Source organism: Malania oleifera, chromosome 11 (genome assembly GCF_029873635.1).
Source record: "Malania oleifera isolate guangnan ecotype guangnan chromosome 11, ASM2987363v1, whole genome shotgun sequence".
Taxonomy (NCBI): domain Eukaryota; kingdom Viridiplantae; phylum Streptophyta; class Magnoliopsida; order Santalales; family Ximeniaceae; genus Malania; species Malania oleifera.
The window spans coordinates 40,021,564-40,044,675 of NC_080427.1; the positions used below are offsets into that span (position 1 = coordinate 40,021,564).

Genomic DNA, 23,112 nt, shown 5'->3' on the forward strand with positions numbered 1-23,112 from the left:
AAGCTTTCATTTTAATAATATATTATATAATATTGCTAGCTAGTTAAATTTAATTTATTTTTTTATATTTATATTATATGAATAATGATATATATTTTGTATATTTATTTTTTTAACATTATATATTTATATATGTATTTAAATTTTATTTTATAACTAAATCAAGTTTAAATATTAAGAATTCATAATGGATTCAAATTCAAATTCATGGTTTTGAACTCAAATTTTCAAATTGAATTAAAGTTGGTTTAAGAATAGATTGGTGTATGCATAAATATATTAATTTTTTAGACAAATTATTAGTCACTACTATATGTTTAATATCCAAAAAAGTATTATTATTATTATTACAAAGAAGAATTTAGCCATATAAAAAAAGTATATGTTCAAGTTGGCCAAACGTCCAACTGATGCACGGAAGTCGTGTCCGCATTCCGGACTTTACCTGATCGACGAGACCTAGGGGGAGTGTAGTAACCGGGAAAAAAAATAATAATAATAATAAATTTAATTAAAAAAATATATAATAATAATAAAATAATAAAATAAAATTAATTAATTAAATTAACAAGTAAAATGAATAGTATGATAAGGAAAATATATATATATATATATATATATATATATATAAGTAAGTTATTATGATATGTATTTAATATAAAGGTTGAAGGTATATATATATAGAAAGTGGAAAGCTTTTTCAAGAAACTTACTTGGATATTTTTTGGAAGTGCTCTCTCTCTCTCTCTCTTCTCTCTCTCTTCTACGACTCTCTCTCTTCGATTCCGGGCTAGTTTTACGCCGGATCGACAAACCGAAACCACCACGACGCTCCTGGCGAAGTTCTCTACAAGTCTGCCGGAGCGGATCGTCAGGGAAACGAAGTTGGATTTCATCCCAAATCTAAGGTAAGGCTTTATATTTAATATTTGGATTTTTGACAGTTGAAGAAAATGATATACGCGTAAAAATACTGAACTTTAATACTGAAAATTTTCAGTTCCAGGGTATTGATTGGGAACGTTGGGAATCATCTCTAAGTTGAGGTAAAACTTTTTAAGTCGAATTTGACTTAGTGGTAGTTATAGAAAATGTTGTACGTACGAAAATACTAAACTTTAATTCTGCGAGTTTTCATTTTCAGGGTATTGAGTTGAGAACCTTGTGGGTACGGGGAAGATTTTTTTAGGGGCTTTTCAGGAATCAGGTAAGGGGATAAACTAAGCTAATTTTGTTTTGAGAAAATGTATGTATATATATATAGCATCTGGTTTCAGGAAAAATAAATATATTTATATATATGATTTATATTTGGAAAATACTGTTTAAATGATGATATGTTGAATACGTAGAAAATTTGTTTAGTGTGGCATGAGTATAAAAATATTGTGAAATACTGTTTTTTTTTTGAATGGGGACGATATGGATTTCTATGATGGAAAACCGGCGTATGGGCCAAGATATTTTTATATGTATATGTGATTTTCCGGCGTATGGGCCGTGCTATGTGGATGAGATTTGCCAGCGTACGGGCCGTGCTATGTGATTTGCCAGCGTACGGGCTGTGCTATGTGATTTGCCGGCGTACGGGCCTTGCTATGTTAAAATGTGTAATACCGACGTACGGGCCGATGATTTTTATGATACACGTATATATGTGAAATGATATGATTGATGTGTAAATAAATGATATGAGATATTTATGTATCACGGTTTTAGTATATGTATATGATATCAGAACCTGGTTGGCTTGGTCTAGGCTAGCACTTGCACGGTACCGTTGCTATGTGTCCATGGTCCTCGTGATCATGATATCTATGTTAACGCCACTGTACGGAGTGGTGTGAGATTGGATGGTCGATGTGGTTATTTTCAAGAAGTGTGCTGTTATCGCCCCTGGTGTACGGACCAGTCTGGGTAGACCCATCGGACCTACAGACTACTGTTTGACTTGGCAGTGGTCGGCCAACCATTGTCAGGTCCCGCCTTCGGGCCACACAACCCAGTCATGTGGGGGTAATACATGACAACAGCCAACTAACCTACTAGAATTATTTTTATGTTATTATTATTATGATGTGAGATGAGAAATGTTTATGAAAATGCAGTATGTTCTGCCATGTTTTGATATGCATATGTTTTCCCAGATTTGATAAACAGTATTGAATATGTTATGTATGGTATATGTAGAATACAAAATACTCATGTTGCCACACACTGGTATTAGTTTATTTCCCTTACTGAGAGGTGTCTCACCCCTAAATCTTATTAACTTTTCAGGAGCCCCAGATAGGAGAGCGGGAAAAGCCCCGCTGATATAGTACGGGTCTATGTACCTTTTTGAAGGGTAAGTTTTGTAGGGACAGTTAGATTTTGTGGGAAATGTCCCTAGGTTTTATTTTTGGGATGTATATATGAAAATACAGTGATTCTAGTAACTCTGGTATATTGTGGTATATGGTATTGAGATGTACATGTTTGTATATTTTCTGCTGCTAGGGCTTCTGCTTGATGCTTTGATATATCCCTGGTGCCCACGGGCCTAGGTGGATTGTGACCTGCTGAGCTGGAATGTAAGATGTGATGATAATTTATATAAATATATATATATATATATATATATATATGCGAAAAAGGAGCAGGTCGTTACAGTTGGTATCAGAGCCTAGGTTGCTAGGTTCTGTAGACTTTAGAGTGCATCAGGAACAATACCAGAGTTTAGGAAAGGATTTGAGATTTTGTTCTACAGTCTAGAGGCAGGACTTCCGTGGTAGTTTCTGTGTTTTTCCTGGGGTGACGATTTCAGGAAAACCATAGTAAGCTATTGTCGGGTTGTGTTCCTAGAATGTAGGACTGGGGATTAACAATGAGTTAGAAATGTTGAGATGAGTGGTGAGGATAGGTGGGTAAATTATGAGGATAGGATTACTGAATTGCAACTGCTATTTTCCAAGATGGATCCAGAAGGAAATAGTGCCCATGCGAGTCGCAGTGATGGAGCAGGACCATCAGGTACAGCTAGGACCGACTCTGATACAGTATTACGTAGCGTGGCTCAACAGGTTATGGCTGAGATTGCTAGGAGCTCGAGGGAGCAGAGTGGTCCATCTACATGCCATGGGTGCCTTATAGAGAAATTTACAAAGATGAATCCTCCGGCGTTCTCAAGTGGAGTTGATCCTGTAGCCGCTGAGAACTGAATGTAGGAGATTGAGAAAATCTTGGCTGTGCTGCAATGTACTGAGGAACAGAGGGTCCTCTTTGCCACCTATAAATTGACAGGAGAGGCTGAGAGGTGGTGGACTGCGGTGAGACTATTAGAGCAGCAGAGGGTGACTCCAATAGCTATGACATGGGACCGGTTTAAAGATCTGTTCTTTGACAGATATTTTCCAGCTACTGTGAGGGAGGCTAAGATAGAAGAGTTCCTGAGTCTGAAGCAGGGACAGCTATCCGTCCAGCAGTATGCAGCACGTTTTATCGAGCTCTCTCGATTCGCCCCATACATTGTTCCTGATGAGGTGAAGAAGGCGAGGCAGTTTGAGAGAGGCTTGAGGCGGAGTATATTTAGGCAGGTGGTGGTGCTGCGGATCTAGGACTTCGCTGAGTTAGTCGACAGGGCGGCCTTGGCAGAGATTGGTGAGCGTCTTGATGCGGATGAGCCGGGACAGAGGAAGAGATCTGCATCTACAAGCTACCAGCAGGGTCACAGGCCTGGTCAGTGGAGGAGAGGTAATCATGGTAGAGGGCGGAGATAGGAGACCGGAGGACTCCAGGTGCAGACAGGGCAGGGTCCTCCAGTTTGTCAGACTTGTGGTAGGAGGCACTGGGGAGAGTGTCGATCTGGTGGTGTAGTGTGCTACCGCTGCGGTAGATCGGGACACATAGTGCGAGATTGTCCTACCCCGCCAGATGCAGCTCCAGTGTGCTATCGCTGCGGTAGATCGGGGCACATGGTACGAGACTGCCCTACTCCACCAGATGCAGTTCCAGCTCCTAGACCATACCGGGGAGGTTATCAGGCACCACGGGGAGGCCAGCAGAGGAATACGGCTCCAGCCAGGGTGTTTACTCTGACGCCGGGTGAGACTGAGGCATCAGGTGACGTGGTGACAGGTATGGTCATTATGCTTTCTTTTAAAGTTATTGCATTATTTGATTCAGGAGCTACACACTCGTTTGTGTCCTTGGGGTGTATTAAATTATGTGAGGCTGAAACACAATCATTAGATGTTGAACTGTTGGTATCTACACCGACTGGGTCGGTAGTGAGGTGTGGTAGGGTACTCCGTAACTGCCCAGTAGAGATTCAGGGGAAAACATTGTCTGTTGATTTGATAGTGTTAGACATGCATGGGTTTGACGTTATATTTGGCAAACATTGTTTGCTAATTTTGCCAGCATAGATTGTCGTGCACGAGAGGTGATATTTAGACCCCCGGGGGAAGCAGAATTCAAGTTTGTAGGGTCGCATGTACAATCCTCGCCTCAGCTAGTTTCAGCTATTCAGGCTAGGAGACTACTGCTGAGTGGTTGTCAGGGGTTTGTGGCGGTTGTGAAAGAGATGTCAGAGAATGAGTCGAAACTTGCTAGCACGCTTATAGTGAAGGAGTTTGTGGATGTTTTTCCAGATGAGTTATCAGGTTTGCCACCCGACCGTGAGGTGGATTTCTCTATTGATCTACCTCCCGGTACAGCGCCGATTTCTAAAGTACCTTATCGAATGACGCCAGTGGAGTTAGCAGAATTGAAGAATCAGTTGCAAGATCTGCTAGATAAGGGCTTCATACGGCCCAGTGTATCTCCGTGGGGAGCTCCAGTTTTATTTGTGAAAAAGAAAGACGGGACTATGAGGATGTGTATAGACTATAGGGAGATAAATAAAGTGACAATCAAGAATAGGTATCCTCTACCCCGTATCGATTATTTGTTTGACCAACTCCAGGGTACACGGGTGTATTCGAAGATTGACCTTAGATCTGGCTACCATCAGGTGAAGGTGAAAGCAGAAGACGTCTCAAAGACGGCCTTCAGGACTAGGTATGGGCATTACGAGTTTCTAGTGATGCCGTTTGGTTTGACGAATGCTCCTGCGGTATTTATGGACTTGATGAATAGAGTCTTCCACCAATACCTAGACCAATTTGTTGTTGTTTTTATTGATGATGTACTGGTCTATTCTAGGAACTATGAGGAGCATGAGACGCACTTGAGGCAGGTTTTGCAGACACTTCAGGAAAAGAAATTGTACGCCAAGTTCAGTAAATGTGAATTTTGGCTGGAGAAGGTCGTGTTCTTGGGGCATGTTGTATCTGGAGGCGGTATTTCTGTGGATCCTAGCAAGATTGAGGCTGTAGTGAATTGGGCTAGACCGAGAAATGTCTAGGAGATCAGGAGTTTCTTGGGGCTAGCAGGCTATTACCGTCGTTTTGTTGAGGGATTCTCAGCTTTGTCAGAGCCCTTGACACGACTGACGAGGAAGAATGTTAGATTTGAGTAGGACAATAGTTGTGCGCAGAGTTTTCAGGAGCTGAAGCAGAGACTAGTCACAGCACCAGTGTTGATCATCCCATGTGGGGGTGAAGGGTATACCATTTACAGTGATGCGTCCTTAAAGGGACTTGGCTGTGTATTAATGCAGCATGACAGGGTAGTGTCGTATGCATCCAGGCAGTTGAAAGAATATGAGAAGAACTACCTTACCCATGATCTTGAGTTGGCTGCAGTGGTACACGCACTAAAGATTTGGAGGCATTACCTGTACGGTGAGCAGTGTAAGATATTCTCCGACATAAAAGTTTGAAGTATTTCTTTATGCAGAAAGAACTGAATATGAGGCAGAGAAGGTGGTTGGAGTTGATTAAGGATTTTGATTGTACCATCAGTTATTACCCAGGGAAAGCAAACGTGGTAGCTGATGCGTTGAGTAGGAAATTCAGGCAGCCAGTGTTGGCGGCTATGGGGATCCACCATCCGATCAGAATGGATCTGGAGAGACTCGGCATAGAGTTGGTGGAGAGTGATCTCCCAGTTTGTATTACCAGCCTAGTGGTACAGCCTACCCTGCAGGAGAGAATTAAAGCTGCCCAGAAGGAAGATCCAGAGCTAGTGGAGGTGATAGACAAAGTACAGAGTGGGCAGGGGGAGGAGTTCAGTATCGCAGATGATGGAGCTTTGCGATTCCGTTCTAGATTATGTGTTCCTGCCGATACTGAGATCAGGAAGACTATTCTAGAGGAGGCTCATAGATCTTTGTATACAGTTCATCCCGGTAGTACGAAGATGTACAGAGATCTGCGAGAGTCATACTGGTGGAGTGGTATGAAGAGAGAGATTGCCGAGTATGTAGCGCAGTGTTTGACGTGCCAGCAGGTAAAGGCTGAGCACCAGAGACCGGCAGGGCAGTTGCAGCCGTTATTCATCCCGGAGTGGAAGTGGGATCATATATCGATGGACTTCGTGTCAAGACTGCCGACGACGTTACATGGTCATAATGCCATCTGGGTGATTGTTGATCGATTGACGAAGACTGCCCACTTTATTCCCATCAAGATCAGCTACTCCCTCAGCCGTTTAGCGGAGATTTACATTCAGGAGATAGTACGTTCTCATGGGGTGCCTGTATCTATTGTATCGGATCGAGACCCACGATTCACATCACGATTTTGGAGGAGTTTGCAGGAGGCTCTAGGGTCTCAGTTATTATTTAGTACGGCATTCCATCCTCAGTCAGACGGACAGACTGAGAGGACGATACAGATATTAGAGGACATGCTCAGAGCGTGTGTACTAGACTTTGGGGGTAGTTGGACTCAGTTCATGCCATTAGTAGAATTTGCATATAATAACAGTTATCAGTCTAGCATTGGCATGGCACCATTTGAGGCTCTGTACGGTAGGAGATGTCGTTCTCCTTTGTTTTGGGATGAAGTGGGTGAGCGGTGAGTAGTGGGACCAGAGCTGGTTCAGCAGGCGTGTGATAAAGTTCGTCTTATCAGGGATAGGATCAGTGCAGCTCAGAGCCGACAGAAGAGTTATGCCTACCATCGCCGCAGGAATTTAGAGTTTGATGTAGGTGATCACATATTTTTGAAGATAGCTCCGATGAAAGGGTTATGCGATTTGGGAGGAAGGGTAAACTTAGTCCTAGGTTTATCGATCCATTTGAGATTCTAGATAAAGTGGGACCGGTAGCCTACAGGCTAGCTTTGCCACCTGTATTGTCCAAGATTCACAACGTATTTCATGTTGCTATGTTGAGGAAATACGTCCTAGACCCTTCTCATGTCATCAATTATGATGAGTTGGAGCTTAGTGATTCACTGGGATATGAGGAGGTACCAGTACAGATTCTGGATAGGAAAGTGCAAGAGCTACGTAACAGGACGATTCCTCAAGTAAAAGTCTTGTGGAGGAATCATGCAGTAGAAGAGACTTCTTGGGAGTCTGAGGAGCAGATGAAGCAGAGGTATCCGCATTTATTTCAAGAAGTCTGAGTGAATAAATGTAAATAGTTAAGTAGTTTTCTGTTGCAGGTACATGTAATGGTTGAATAGTGTAGTACTTTAGTTTTGGGAGAATGGTTTTCTTTTGTATATGTAATCTTCCAAGACTCGAGATGTAACCACGGTATTCCTCCACCATAAGTGAGGGTAGGTAATAAAATGAGTAGACTCTTTTTCCTGATTAAAGGACGGCGAGTTACAGAAACAGTAAATTTCGAGGACGAAATTCTTTTAAGGGGGGAGGAATGTAGTAACCGGGAAAAAGAAATAATAATAATAATAAAATTTAATTTAAAAAAATATAATAATAATAAAATAATAAAATAAAATTAATTAATTAAATTAACAAGTAAAATGAATAGTATGATAAGGAAAAAAAATATATATATATATATTGAAGCATGTATATATATATATATATGTGTGTGTGTGTGTGTATATATATATATAAGTAAGCTATTATGATATGTATTTAATATAAAGGTTAAAGGTATATATATATAGAAAGTGGAAAGCTTTTTCAAGAAGCTTACTTGGATATTTTTTTGAAGTGCTCTTCTCTCTCTCTCTCTCTCTCTCTCTCTCTCTTCTCTCTCTCTCTCTCTCTCTCTCTCTCTCTCTCCTACGACTCTCTCTCTTCGATTTCGGGCTAGTTTTACTCCGGATCGACAAATCGAAGCCACCACGACGCTCCTGGCGAAGTTCTCTACAAGTCTGCCGGAGCGGATCGTTAGGGAAATGAAATTGGATTTCATCCCAAATTCAAGGTAAGGCTTTATATTCAATATTTGGATTTTTGACAGTTGAAGAAAATGATATACGCGTAAAAATACTGAACTTTAATACTGGAAATTTTCAGTTCCAGGGTATTGATTGGGAACGTTGGGAATCATCCCTAAGTTGAGGTAAGACTTTTTAAGTCGAATTTGACTTAGTGGTAGTTATAGAAAATGTTGTACGTACGAAAATACTAAACTTTAATTCTGCGAGTTTTCATTTTCAGGGTATTGAGTTGAGAACCTTGTGGGTACAGGGAAGATTTTTTTAGGGGCTTTTCAGGAATCAGGTAAGGTGATAAATTAAGTTAGTTTTGTTTTGAGAAAATGTATGTATGTATATATAGCATCTGATTTCAGGAAAAATAAATATATTTATATATATGATTTATATTTGGAAAATACTGTTTAAATGATGATATGTTGAATACGTAGAAAATTTGTTTAGTGTGGCATGAGTATAAAAATGTTGTGAAATACTGTTTTTTTTTTGAATGGGGATGATATGGATTTCTATGATGGAAAATCGGCGTACTGGCCAAGATATTTTTATATGTATATGTGATTTGCCGGCGTATGGGCCGTGCTATGTGGATGAGATTTGACGGCGTACGGGCCGTGCTATGTGATTTGCCAGCGTACGGGCTGTGCTATGTGATTTGCCAGCGTACGGGCTGTGCTATGTGATTTGCCGGCGTACGGGCCTTGCTATGTTAAAATGTGTAATACCGACGTACGGGCCGATGATTTTTATGATACACGTATATATGTGAAATGATATGATTGATGTGTAAATAAATGATATGAGATATTTATGTATCACGGTTTTAGTATATGTATATGATATCAGAACCTGGTTGGCTTGGTCTAGGCTAGCACTTGCACGGTACCGTTGCTATGTGTCCATGGTCCTCGTGATCATGATATCTGTGTTAACGCCACTGTATGGAGTGGTGTGAGATTGGATGGTCGATGTGGTTATTTTCAAGAAGTGTGCTGTTATCGCCCCTGGTGTACGGACCAGTCTGGGTAGACCCATCGGACCTACAGACTACTGTTTGACTTGGCAGTGGTCGGCTAACCATTGTCAGGTCTCGCCTTCGGGCCACACAACCCAGTCATGTGGGGGTAATACATGACAACAGCCAGCTAACCTATTAGGATTGTTTTTATGTTATTATTATTATGATGTGAGATGAGAAATGTTTATGAAAATACAGTATGTTCTGCCATGTTTTGATATGCATATGTTTTCCCAGATTTGATAAACAGTATTGAATATGTTATGTATGGTATATGTAGAACATAGAATACTCATGTTGCCACACACTGGTATTAGTTTATTTCCCTTACTGAGAGGTGTCTCACCCCTAAATCTTATTAACTTTTCAGGAGCCCCGGATAGGAGAGCGGGAAAAGCCCCGCTGATATAGTACGGTCTATGTACCTTTTTGAAGGGTAAGTTTTGTAGGGACAGTTAGATTTTGTGGGAAATGTTCCTAGGTTTTATTTTTGGGATGTATATATGAAAATACAGTGATTCTAGTAACTCTGGTATATTGTGGTATATGGTATTGAGATGTACATGTTTGTATATTTTCTGCTGCTAGGGCTTCTGCTTGATGCTTTGATATATCCCTGGTGCCCACGGGCCTAGGTGGATTGTGACCTACTGAGCTGGAATGTAAGATGTGATGATAATTTATATAAATATATATATATATATATATATATATATATATATATATATATATATGCGAAAGAGGAGCAGGTCGTTGCAGGGAGGACGTTAATCTGTAGGTTTGGTGCCGCATCAGGGGATTCGAAAGGCTTATTGGTGGTTAGAGTTCCTATGTAATAAAAAAAAAATTATATTTCTATCCTCAGTCTGCACATTTCATCAATTCTTATGCAAAGTAACATAGTGATCCAAAAAAAATTAAATTAAATTAAAATATAATTAATCAATTAAAAATTATTATTAATTAAATAATTTAATATAATATAATAATATATTAATATAATATAATATTATGTTATAATCATATATATATATAAAACCTTGAAGAATTAGGAAAGGTCAATTGAATAAAACATAACCCCACCCCCCCATTTCCACTCTCTCTCTCTCCTCAAACCCTTTTTCTCTCTCTAGCTTTCTCCTTTGTTTCCTGACCAAATCAAAAAATGAACACCATATTCAGGTCCTAACTCCGCTCCTGAACATTTTAACCGAAGTGAATTCGTCGTTTGGACGTCATAGACACCACTCTAGGGCAAAGGTAAGAGAAATAGATTATAAGATTTTATTTTTTAAAATTTAACCGATTTAATTTAAGTATATGATTTTGGGAATATTTTTGGGATTAAATTAAACTATATGAAATTAATCAGATTGGGTTTTTGGGAATATTCTTGGGATTAAATTAAATTGGAAGGATTTGATCAGATTGGGTTGTTGGAAATATTTTTTGGGATTAAATTAAACTGTAAGGATTTGATTATATTGAAATAATTTGGAATTAAATTAAACTGTTGGGATTTAAGTATATCAGGTTTCCTTGGAATATAATGGAATTAAATTAAAAGGTGAAATTAATCATACCCTTATTTTCAGCAAAAGATATTTTTCCCAAGCAATAATTATGTTATGATTTATCAATCAAATTGTGTGGGCATGAGAATAATTATTATTATATGATTAAATATGATGATTTTTATATAGTTATGAAATGACAGTTCACAAGCAGTAGCATCTGGTTATGGGGGAAAGGGTCTCATACTTTACAAAAATAAAATATAAAATTTCTTCATAATAATAAATATAATCAAAACTATAACATTTAAACTTATGTCACATGAACACTTGGCTGCCACAAGCCAATCATCTTGTGATAACTTTTCTGACACATTTAGTAATTCCGAAAGTCTAAAAGATCGATAGGCAACACTTTCACAATAAGGAAAATTAGAATTAAAGGCCTAATTAGGTTCTCAGTTTAAAATATGCAAACAAAAAACCTGAATCATCATGGCTTCCACTGACTGCTTAATAGATCTTGATCGGCAACATTTGACTTTGAATCGAGCCTCATGAGGACATGAAATCAAAATAAACTTTTTTGTTGAGGCATCCATGAACCATCCAAGAACTGATGTTGAATTTGCGGGATAAATTTATATAATTTTATGCATATTTTTTCGTCAAAGTGATAATTTGTTTATCACTTAGAAATTCTGTATCTGACGCAGATTATTCAACTACACAGTTCACAGACCATGCTGTGCTACATCTAGATCTAGGATACACAAGGAAACATAATGGTACAAGCCCGATGACTTGACGAGAGAGAGATTTGAATATTATTTTCCCTCTATGAAAAAAAAAATGCAATAGCAACTAATCCGATTGTTCTTTTTTTTGGTTTTTTTCTCAACAACCAAACAGGAATATTAGTGTCCTTTTCTTTTCCTTTTTCCCAAACAAAAGGGAGTTTTGGGAAGCAAGGCCCAAGTTCATGCACAGAAACAATGCAATTGCTTGCAACAGCAACCTCTTCTCTTCCATTGAAATGCCTGCTAAAATATTAAGAAATGCATTTCTTGTAATCTATACCATGATGAGATCTTATTTGGGGAGAAAGTATGAGATAGTTGGCATAGATCACTTAATTGTTACAATTAATCACTATTTCCAACTTCTGATCTGGAAAAGAAAACTTTGTTTTCAAACTTAAAGAACTATCAAGGAGAAACATTCCCCAACATTGTTTTCGGACATGTTCCATTCTTGTAGAATAAAAGAACTAGATACCTGAAATACAGATTCTACCAATAACATCTCTAGTATCAAAACTACACCTTCCTCTGCCCTGAAAGCTTGCACTGCCCATTCTCATTCCCATTGGTAGTTCTTTTTTCGCAGTAATCTGCAGAAACAGAAGACATTGAACAGGTAAAAAATAAGCGGTACTAGTGACTGCCAAACAAATAAAAAAGAGGAAAGAAAAAGAAGAGAGGGGGAGTTAGAAAAGTCGCGAACCACGGTCCACTCATTGTTTGGCAAAGTAATATGGGTAGCCACCCATTCCCAGGGGTGCAGGGGATGAGAGTCCAAGCGGGTCTTTCTTTACAGCAACTGAAGCATATGAATTCTGAGGTTGTGCTGGGTAGGGCAAGGGTGCAGTGGGTGGACTTGGGTAAGCAGCAGAAGAGTGTGCCGCCGCAGCTTGAGGATAAGTGTAGCCAACAGGGGCTGTGCTGGGATGCGCATTTCCAGGTGGTGGTGGCGGGTATCCAGCTGCCACAGGTAAGGCCATTGGAATCATAGCTGCTGGTACCTGTGCCTGTATGATTTTACCCCTGTGGGAATCAGCAAGCTTCACGATGATGCTCCGTCCCTGAAATCAGTCAACAAACGTAGCATAGTTGCTTCATGCATTAGCACAGTGGGAAGGATACTGTTGAATTAACACTATCTGCACCAGTGTTTAGCAAATTAAAATAAGACTGCTGAAAAGTGGATCATCTAAGAGAATCGGAACCAACGCCGCCCCATTCCGAGTGTTGTGCAGAAAAATGTTCTGCTCCCTCTAGTATGAAGACCAAGCAGGGTATCTTCTGAAAACTATCTTGGATGCCACCACAAAGGTGAATTGTGTTTCGCTAAGAGAATGGTAATGTTTTTTAAGTGCAGAATTCAGGAGGGGCAAATACAACTAAATTCTCTTCCGATGCTTGATATTTCTTTTTTATGGTCAGTTAATTTTCCTCTTGGCTAAGGGAAAAGCTAAACAAAACTGTCAAAAGGAGAGCAAGCATGCATGAAGTAGGCAAACAGTACCTAAATGCATGTAGTGGCTACAAAAGGAGGCCACTATAATTTTGCTTCTCTATGCCTCCTCTTTTTCCAAATTGCCAATTTTGTTTTCTCCAAGATAAATTAGCAATATTCTATTTTCTATTTTCTATTTTCTTCAATTTTTCAGTCAAATAGGAAGGTGAGCCTGTTGTAAAGTGCCGCATACAAACCAGAAGGCCACATGTTCAAGTCAGGGAAACAGTTAACAGCCTCTCCAATTGTCCAATTAAGGAGCTTAGGCCGCATACATCATACCTTCCCCAGTCCCCAATAAGGCATGGGAGCTTCATATACCAGGTGTTTTATTCATTCACATGCTAGCCCGTGGCCATGGACTAAATGGCAACATACCTTCATTATACATCTATCCGCCTAATCAATGAAAACTTTTTCAACAATGTGTAGCTAAGCAGTCGGCTCTCAAGCTCAGCATTGGGGTAATGGTGTTATATTAGGATGCTCAGAAGCACCAACACTAACATGCAATGCAGACATGGGGCACCTAGATAAAGTATTGCAATACAACATGAGAAGGACACATACATTAACTAAACAATAAATTTGTACATATTTAGGCATATTTCATTTCAGTTTTGTTTACTCTAGGGTAGAAACATTTTTGTTTAGTAGGAATAATACCATATGCATTTTTACGAATAAACTTCCATCCATGTGCTTCCATAATTCAATATTTACACATTCATCATTTAGTTTGTTAAGGTTCATGGGGGCTCTGCTTACAGATGCCTGAACACAGAGAGACGGAGATAGAGATAGAGAGAGAGGTGCTTGAGTTAGAAATAGCAAGCTAAATTGAGTTTTGTCTCCTCCCCCCCCCCAAAAAAAAAAAAGCACACCCCAAAACTCCCTCTTTCCCAATGGTGCATCAATATGTTGGCTAGATAAAAATCTTCTACTATGGACGACAAGGGCAAAATACATGAGTTCTTCAATGACAAGGGAGTCCTTTGGGTCCAAGGAAGGAGCAAGTTTTGAATATGGCCATTAATGGTTGTAGTTCAGTTGGTTTCTATATATCATTAGTCAAAACATGAGTTCCAAGTTTGCTTGGTCCACAAAGAAGTTATTGGTCCTTGAGTCCGGTATTTTATATATGTCTTGTACTAGCTTTGTAAACAAAGAGTTGATGTAATAAACGGGTATATGATTTTTGGGCAGAAGCACCTTGTGTGGTTTCTCTCTACAGTACATTCAGGTATCTGTTCACAGTATAGTACCCGCCTCCTTCATAATTTTCCTACAATTTGCAAGCCTAATCAAATCCCTTATACCCTTCAAACTCTAAACTCTGCGTATACTCCCTGGCCTATTCCTATCATTCAAACCCTCCAAGTGCATCAATTATAATATAATCATCTTGACCCCATGTTCCTGCGAACTACCTCTTTGTTGTCAACCACTGGAAAACCACTTCTTTAACCTTAAAGCCCTTTCACATCTCACTTAAACTAACCCTAACCCCTTTCTCCACCTCTTATACTTTTAAAATCCACCACAATATTAGAGCAGCTTGGTTTTCTGCTATGCTGCACCACCGTGGCCCACCCCCCCCCCCCCCCCCCCCCCCCCCCCCCAAAAAAAAAAAGTAATCCAAAATACATTGTCTTTCTAAAATAGGTGTCCCGAAGTGCTGGACCAAGCCCAAGATAGGTTTGAAAATAAGAATTTCCTTTTTATTTCTCAACATGTGTTGAATATGTGTCCTAGCGTGTTAGAGAACTGTCAATGTCCAACATGTCCAAGGGGTTTTGAAGGTTCAGTGCTTCTTAGGTTGCAGGTGAAGACAGTATTCAAGCAGACATACTATAAAGCACATAAAGTTTGTAGAGGCCTATGCATTAAGCAAGTTGGATTATAATTTCTAAGTGGATAGAGGGCTAAAAGCATTACCCCAAGGATCTTATGTGGATCATCCATGGCCTTCTTTGTAGCCTCCACTGTTTTGTACGTAACAAAGCCAAAGCCACTGCATATGAAAGATAAAAATGGTAATGATTCATTTGATGCAATTGCAAAATATTGCGAAACTTTCTTTCAGGGTGTAAGTGGTGGGAAGACACAAGTAATTTTTTTTCTCAATAGAAAAAAAATAAATGTTAATACCGTGATTCATTTGTATCTTTGTCATATGCAACTGAACCTTCTTCTATATCGCCATGCCTTCCGAAATAATTGAGCAGCATCTCACTCGTGACATTTGGCGACAAACCTCCAATGTAAAGCTTCCTCTGAGATAGATCAGGCGTGGTACTTGCCCCGCTCAAGCCCTCGCAAGCTAGGTTGCAGACAGCCATGCGGCCCTGAAATATGTATATTTTTCAAGAAAAAAAAAAAAAAATCCACCACAGAGAAAGGTGGGGAAAAATCATGAATTTTGAAAATGGTAGAACATTGACATTGTAATTATAAAATTAACATTAATGAGTTACAGCATGGAAAGACAAAGTCAACCGAGAATAAAAATAATAATAACCATGTTTAAATTTTCTTTTCTTACTTTTCTTTACCCTGTGGTTTTTTTTTTTTTTTTTTGGTGTTTTGGGGGGGGGGGGGGGGGGGGGGAATGTTACCATAAGACAGCCTGAAAAAATATAGGAGGATGACAACCATGGAACACTCCATTCCAAGAAGATAATTTAGCTATATGGGAAGCCCCTTTTTCATTATTATTATTATTATTATTATTATTATATTTTTTTTATCTTTTACATTTTAGGAACTCAATAAAGCAAAATGCAGGTTTCCAAATTTCAATTGTAATGTTCACAATGCATTATGCATTTTAAACTAGCACTAAAGACTTCTAAAGCAAAAATGAGTGTGTTTCCTGTCATTGCATCAGTAAAAAACTTTTAACAGAGCTGTTCTAACTTCTAAGTGTCGACAACGTAGGTCTATATTGTTGAGAAGCAAATTCTCATCACAAAGAAAGCAAGTAAATAAATGAGTAGTTTTATAAGTTCACTTGCCATGTACAAGTGGTATTGGCATTTTCTTAAATTTGGGAATAAAAGACACTAAACGCCCTTGAGGTTGTTGGGGTTGTCCCACATTGGTTGTGGAAGGGGCTTGGTGGTCAAAAGTGTGAAGGAAAGTCTCACCCCAAGAGCTAACTTTTGGGGTTGAGAAGGCCCAAGACCACCCAACACTGGTATCAGAGCCCATGATATCTCCCTGGGATGCCGGGCATGTGGTGCTGCCAACTTGGAGCCTGATTTGTGAGGAGTTGGGAGACCAATGTGTGGGGGACATGCATTAAATATGGGTCAATTTTTTAATTGGTGTTTGGCTTCTCAAGAAGCATGCTTGGTCTCCCACTTATTTCTCCATCCGTTGAGCTTCTCCCAGGCTGTGCATTGAGCGCACAAAACAGCAGTGGAGCAGCCGCTCCATTCAGATATTCCACTCACAGCAGAAAGCCGCTCACTCAGTCCCTCCATTCTGAATTTTTCCCACACAGCACTTCACAGCTCCTCACGCCTGCAGGGCTGCCAGTCTTCTTCTCCAGCAGCTGCGGCTTTTCTCCAGCAAGCTGCTGCCCTCACTCCTGGACTTCGGCTGAGTGTTATTATCAGCTTATTGGGATTTCTCTGGTGGTGCTACCTTGGTTGGTTGTTCGGAGTTTTGTTCACAATTTGGTGAGACCTTTTCATTTTGCTGCTTTTGTTATACACTTTTGTATATTTGTAAGGCTTGTGCCTTTTGTAGCCACTTTGTACAAATTTGGAGATAATGGATTTGGATCGCCATGCCCCGTGGACTTACCTCCACATTTGAGGGAACCACATTAAATTTCTTGTGTCTCATTTTATTTATTATTTGCATTACTCCATTGATTTACTTGTGGGAATCGTACATATACAATTTTTTCCCAACAGAGATTTGGTGAAATGACACAAATATCCCTCATGTTTCAAAATTTTCATAGACCTATCCTACGGCTTGGCAAAACGGCGTAGACATCCCCTAAGGTTTCAAAATTCATATGAACCTCTCTGAAGTTTGGCAAAAAAACACTAGTCTCCCTTTAGATTTGACAAAAAACATGCACCAAAGGAGGTATAAGGGTCCCAATGTTAGGGAAGGACTGTGGAATTTACGAAACCTAAAGGGAGGCCCATGCCTTTTTTTCAAACCTCGAGAGGTTCATGGAATTTTTGAAACTTCAAAAGAGGTCCACTTCTTTTTTCCAAACCTCATTGAAGGCCAATGTCTTTTGCCCTAAATTTGGGATGTCTATGCATACCAAGAGAAAGGAATACCTATGCATAATGGGCTCACCTTTTTATAGTTTGAGGAGAGTAGGAGGATTGGAGCAAGATGAAGCTGGCCTAGAGAAAAATATCTACCATTCCTTTATTGTTTGGACACACAATAGCAGTAACGGCATGGCACAGAAATCCTAATTGGTTGATCACCTAGACAATAAGGACATTATGGATACTCCCTACATTCTAGTTCTTGACATTTAGCGTTGTCAAAAGTTGTCCTGCTTTCCTACGCATGTTTCTTGATTAGTTGCAAATTGTTGGTATCGGACATACTAGATTGTGCAAGGTTTTAATTTTAGGCACATTATTTTCAACAGGTTGTAGAGATTATATATTGTTCATTGAACTGCTAGATGAAACCGAAAATGCATAATTCACTAGGCAGTTCTTAGAGATTGTAAGGCTGCCTTCATCTTCTAATATAAATAAAAAGCATTGTGTGCAAAAGATTAAAAAGAGCCTAATGCTCACATCAATCAGTTTGCTAGGTGCTCTCAGTGCACTCTGAGTTGACTCCATATGTTTGAAGGTAATAAAACCATAGCCACGTGATTTTCCGGTTGCTTTGTCAATGATCACAGCTCCTTCTTCAATTTCTCCATGCTCTAGAAATGCCTGGATAAAACATATCTCCCATAAGCTAAGCTAAACATAAAATGTTTCAATGCTCTGGTAGTCAGAGCTTCTAGATTTTAAATGAAATAATCAAAAACAAAAACAAGTAAACAAAAAGGTGATCTTAAATCAAGAGAGCAGCAGCACAAGCAGCAAATTGACTCTCCAAATGTGAATGACTTTGGCCAGAGCTTAAAACAATGCAGGATAGTCACTGCCACGACACACAAAACACAAGCAACAGTCAGCAATGCACTCACAGCACACAAGGTTTCTGATGTAGTACTCCAGGACAAGCCACGGACAAAAAGCTTTCGATGGGCTGGATCAGCACTGGCAAGACTTTTAATTTCTTCTGCAATTGAAGGATTTTTGGACCCTCTTCATGCCTCAACATGCAAACAAACACACATGCACAGGGTCAATCACACAACATACAATCAGGAGCTCTACATGCATATGCCTACCTGTCACTTGACAGTTGAAACAAGCACAACATTCTCACATGCAATTTGAACTAGCAAATGCAAATGCGCATGCACACAAAGTCAAAGTAAGATTTTCACGTTTGCATCCAAATCTTGGGATTATGCACAAGAAGGCAGTAACAAAAAAAAAAAAAAAAGAGTCTGGCCCTTATAGATATTATTTGTGATTTTTCATATGAAGTCGGTTACTGAACTGAGGCGCAAGTCCCTGAAGTGTACCCTCTTAACTTCAACTCTTGAACAACTTACCTTTTGCATCAGCTAAATAAATACCACATAGGAAACTAATTATTGGACATAAAACAAACACGTTTTCAGACTGTTTTTGTATCAGAACTCCGTACTAGTCCTTAAGAGAGAATTTTCACCCAAAACTAGCTAGAGAGACATAACAAAGTATATGCAAACCACAATAAAAAGCCAATCCATTATATGCAAACCATAATAAATGCTAATCCATATACAATTTCGTGCATATGTAGGAACGTGAATGTATTCATTCACAAGTAAGCCAATGTGCGGTCCTCAACAATGTCAACAGCACTCGAATCATTCTTTTCATAATATGATAGCACTTCAAGCTTTCCCTATTAGCCAAAGAAAGACCAAGGGAAAATATTGGTTTCGGTTTGGTCTTTCAACTGTTCAACAAAATTATAGGGAGACAAGCCACGGGCCCACGGAACTTCCTCGATTGCATCTAACGCAATAATTAAGGTGAACCAATATGAAAAATTAAGAATAAACCCATAAATCTTCAACAACTGCAGTACTGCACGGGAAAACAGGCCTTTTAAATTCTGTCCAACAACTGCTCGACGAAATTACTGACAAACATTCCACATAACATCTTTCAAATAAATTACTTCAACGAAACAAATCAACAATAACCCATTTACCTCCAATCCGCGCTTGGTCGCCGAGAGAGAAAAAGAAAGAAAAACGAGGTTTTAAATCTTGTTAATTTCCACGGAAGTGAAAAACTCACCCGAATAATCAAATAATTGTATAATGCTCAGTGAGCCGTTACTGATTTCTTTTTCTGGGTTCCTAAAAAATTACGCAAATTTTAAGATTCAAAAAGTTGATTTCTCTTTTTCTCCTCCACTTTCTCGGCACCCAAGCAGACGATCAAATCAAAACAAGGTAACCCAACAAATTAAACCCAAAAGGGGGACAATACAGATATAAAGGAGATAAGGGTTTATGAGAAAAAGGCAATAGAATAGAAGCGTACAGCTTGGCAAGAAGATCCGCCAACTGAGATTTCGCGAGGGGGTCAAGCAGTGATCGCAAGTGTTCTTCTGAAGGCATTGACAGTGATACTTCACCATTGCTCTCTTCCAGCTTCCTCTTCTTCAATTCCTCCATTTCTCCTTCTTCGTTTCCTTCTTCGTCTCCTCTTGCTGCTGCTGCTGCCGCTTCTTTCTTCTTCTTCTTCTTCGTCGTCTTCGTTACGCCTTAATAGCCTACGAGATGCGGCTTAAGATACGGGGGCACATTATCTTATTTGCAAAAATAAGATTTAAGAAAAGTTCCATTTATGATTTACCCTTAATTAAATTTTTTTTTTGGCATATTAAATAACAAATTTGTCTAATTTTTTTTATTAAAGAATTAAATGTAAAAAATTATTTTTTTTATGTTAAAAATTAAATATAAACTGTTAACAATAACCCTTTCCCTTTTAAATTACTAGTGGCTATGTCGAGCGCACACAATTCCATGTAAATAATTTTTGTGTAAATATTTTTATAAAATATTTAATATTTTAAAATAAATTGGTAATATATTTTCATAATTAAATTTACTAAATTAAAAATCAAAATAACAATTGGGTAAGAACAAAAATAATCTCCAAATTCCAATTTCATATGTTTAATTATTTTTTATGTCTAATTTCAATGAATTTTTGTATTCAATGTTGATTAATGTTGTGAAAATTTAAATTCAACTTATTTTAAAAATTTTAAGTGTCTAAATCAATGAACTTTTAGTTGGATGATTCGATAATAAAGGAAATGCAATGAAATAACAAATCCCGAATCCTAAGCCCCAAGTCTTTTTTATTTTTATTTTTTTAAGTGTCTAAATTCAATGGCACACTTTTTCGATATCATATATCACATTGGCTTAGCATCAATATTTTTATTAGCTTTTTTTTTTATTTGTTGGGAAATTTATTAGAACATGTGATCAGATATATTGTCATGAAATGACATTTTCTCATTCAATATTAAACTCAAAACATTCTAAGAAATATCTTATAATTATATTATTTAACAAATATTGAAATAAATATTATTATCATTTAATACATTAAACTCTATAATTTTCATTATAAAGCACTGAGTATTGAAAAAAGTTAAAGAGAAAGATGCATCTTCTCCATTAAAACAAAAAAAATTTGCCCCAATTTTTTAAATGCCAATTTAGGATGAGTTACATGTAATATACTAAAAAACATGGATCAAAAAATACTCTATCTTAAATAATCTAAGTTTCATGAGCCCTGGAGTCCTTTTTTTTTTGGTATGATAACAATGTTTTATCATTTAAATTTCATTTGGGAGTGGGACATTAATTGATGTTCATCAACAGAAGAAGAAAATATATTAATTTAATGAACTCAATTCATTTTTATTTAATACCATTAGGTTCTATTGGGATGAAATTAGTTAAACACGTTGAACTGTCACTTCTCTATGTTGGCTCTTTGCTATTAAGATTAGCACATACAAGAAAAGACAGAGAATAATTATAATAGAGTTTTAGGAAAACCCTTACATTCTTAAGTTAACAGGGTTATCTAAAGTAGGGGGAAAAATATGAAGGAATTAGGGTTTCAACAATCATTTATCTCTCTGTCTGATCCCTATTTAACTTTATATGAGAATGTGTGTAACAATTTTCTAGTCAATCTCGAGTTTTTCTTTATTAAACGAGCCACACAACCATCAAAACTGGTCATGGGGAGGTCATTCCATATCCTCTCCTTGATTTCTCGAAGTCTACTATGAAAATTGTTCAAATGGTTTTCAACCCAATTATTGACTTAACCCATAATCTAAGTAGGCCACACCATCTTTTCCACAATTTTCCTCATCTTCTTCACTTTCTTCTTAGCAACAAAATATTGAATTCCTTAAATGAATGTCGCGATAGCACATGCTAAGCGGTTACTTAAAAATATTATTATATTTGATGTAAAAAAAATGTGTTTTCATAGGTATGTGGCAACATAGGCTAATGTTGTAACGACCCGAATTTAGAATGGTATTTAAATAATAAAGAAAGGGAAATGGAAACCGGAAACAGAAGGAGGCCGTCGACTTCATCGACAAACGCTTCGCGTTCGTCGACGACATTGAACTTTGGGAGGAAAAACTGAAAAGGGGATCAGCAGGACTTCGTCGACGAATACAGGGGATTTGTCAACGAAGGCTTAAGAGAATTCATCGACGAACACAGGAACTCGTCGACGAGAAAAATACCGAGAGGGTTTTTGAGCCGACTGAATGGCGTCGACGAGGAGCGGATTTCGTCGACGACATTTGTGAAGGACTTGTCGACGAAAGTCCCTGTTCTATAACTATGGAAAATCCGGATTTAACTTCCTAATTAAGCTATCCTTCTTTTCTCTCTCTCCTCTTTGATTCTCCCTCTTTCTTTTGTCGATTTCGAGCCAGATTTAAGCCGGATCGACAATCTAAAGTCACCACGACGCTCCTGGAGAAGTTTTTTCTCAAATCTCCAGAGCGGATCGTCGATGAAAGATAGCTTGGTGGAAACCCTCCCCAAATCTATGGTAAGGTTTTATTACTCAATTTTTTGGATTTGTGATAGTTTGAGAAAAGTATTATCCGCGTTTAAATAAATTAAAATTTAATACGGAAGTTTTTCGTTTCCCGGGAATGATTGAGAATGTTGGGAATCATTCCTAAGTTGAGGTAAGCTTTTAAGCCCGAATTTGGACTTAGTGGTAGTTATAGAAAATGTTGTACTACGAAAATACTGAACCTTAATACTGGAGATTTTCCATTTTCAGGATGTTGAATTAAGGACCCTACGGGTGCGGAAAGATTTTTCTTAGGGGGCCCCTTTCCAGAATCAGGTAAGGGCCATAAACTAAGCTAGTTTTGTTTTGAGAAAATGTCCATGTAATATATATTTACATCTGATTACGAAAAATGTTATAATATATTTTATATATTGTTTATATTTGCAAAATACTGTGAAAATGATGTATGATCGATAGTGAAATCGTTTGTGGTGGCTGAGTATAAATGTTGTGAAATACTGTTTTCTGGGAATGTTGATGATATGATTTTTATGATGGAAAACCGGTGTACGGGCCGAGATTTTTACATGTGTTGCCAGCGTACGGGCCGTGTTATGTGACTGTGATTTGCCAGTCGTATGGGAGGTGCCTGCTTTGCCGCGTACGGGTCGTGCTATGGTGATTGTGATTTGCCAGCGTACGGGCTGTGCTATGATTTTCCGTGTATGTGGTCCGTGCTATGTGATGGGATTTGTCCCAGTCGTACGGTTGTGCTAGTATTTGCCGGTGTACGA

At 38.4% G+C, this 23,112-nt stretch overlaps 1 protein-coding gene across 1 annotated transcript; it reads right to left on the minus strand.

Annotated features, from left to right (window-relative positions):
• Positions 1 to 11,880: 11,880 nt before the first annotated feature.
• On the minus strand, positions 11,881 to 20,032 carry LOC131167689 (UBP1-associated protein 2C-like). The gene is made up of 7 exons (XM_058126526.1): positions 19,775 to 20,032; positions 18,310 to 18,430; positions 17,906 to 18,049; positions 15,267 to 15,463; positions 15,054 to 15,129; positions 12,324 to 12,681; positions 11,881 to 12,210 (listed from the first exon to the last, which is right to left on the minus strand). The coding sequence occupies exons 1-6, from the start codon at positions 19,906 to 19,908 to the stop codon at positions 12,334 to 12,336; spliced, it is 1,020 nt and encodes a 339-aa protein (XP_057982509.1). The 5' UTR covers positions 19,909 to 20,032; the 3' UTR covers positions 11,881 to 12,210; positions 12,324 to 12,333.
• Positions 20,033 to 23,112: the final 3,080 nt, after the last annotated feature.

Bases quoted from the DNA above. Each gene is read 5' to 3' on its own strand.
- LOC131167689 (XM_058126526.1), bottom strand. From the start codon at position 19,908: ATGGAGGAATTGAAGAAGAGGAAGCTGGAAGAGAGCAATGGTGAAGTA. The intron at 18,431-19,774 runs GTACGCTTCTAT...TGAGGCATGAAG, and splicing joins GCGGATCTTCTTGCCAAGCT to AGGGTCCAAAAATCCTTCAA. The intron at 15,130-15,266 runs GTATTAACATTT...TTTCATATGCAG, and splicing joins AAAGATACAAATGAATCACG to TGGCTTTGGCTTTGTTACGT.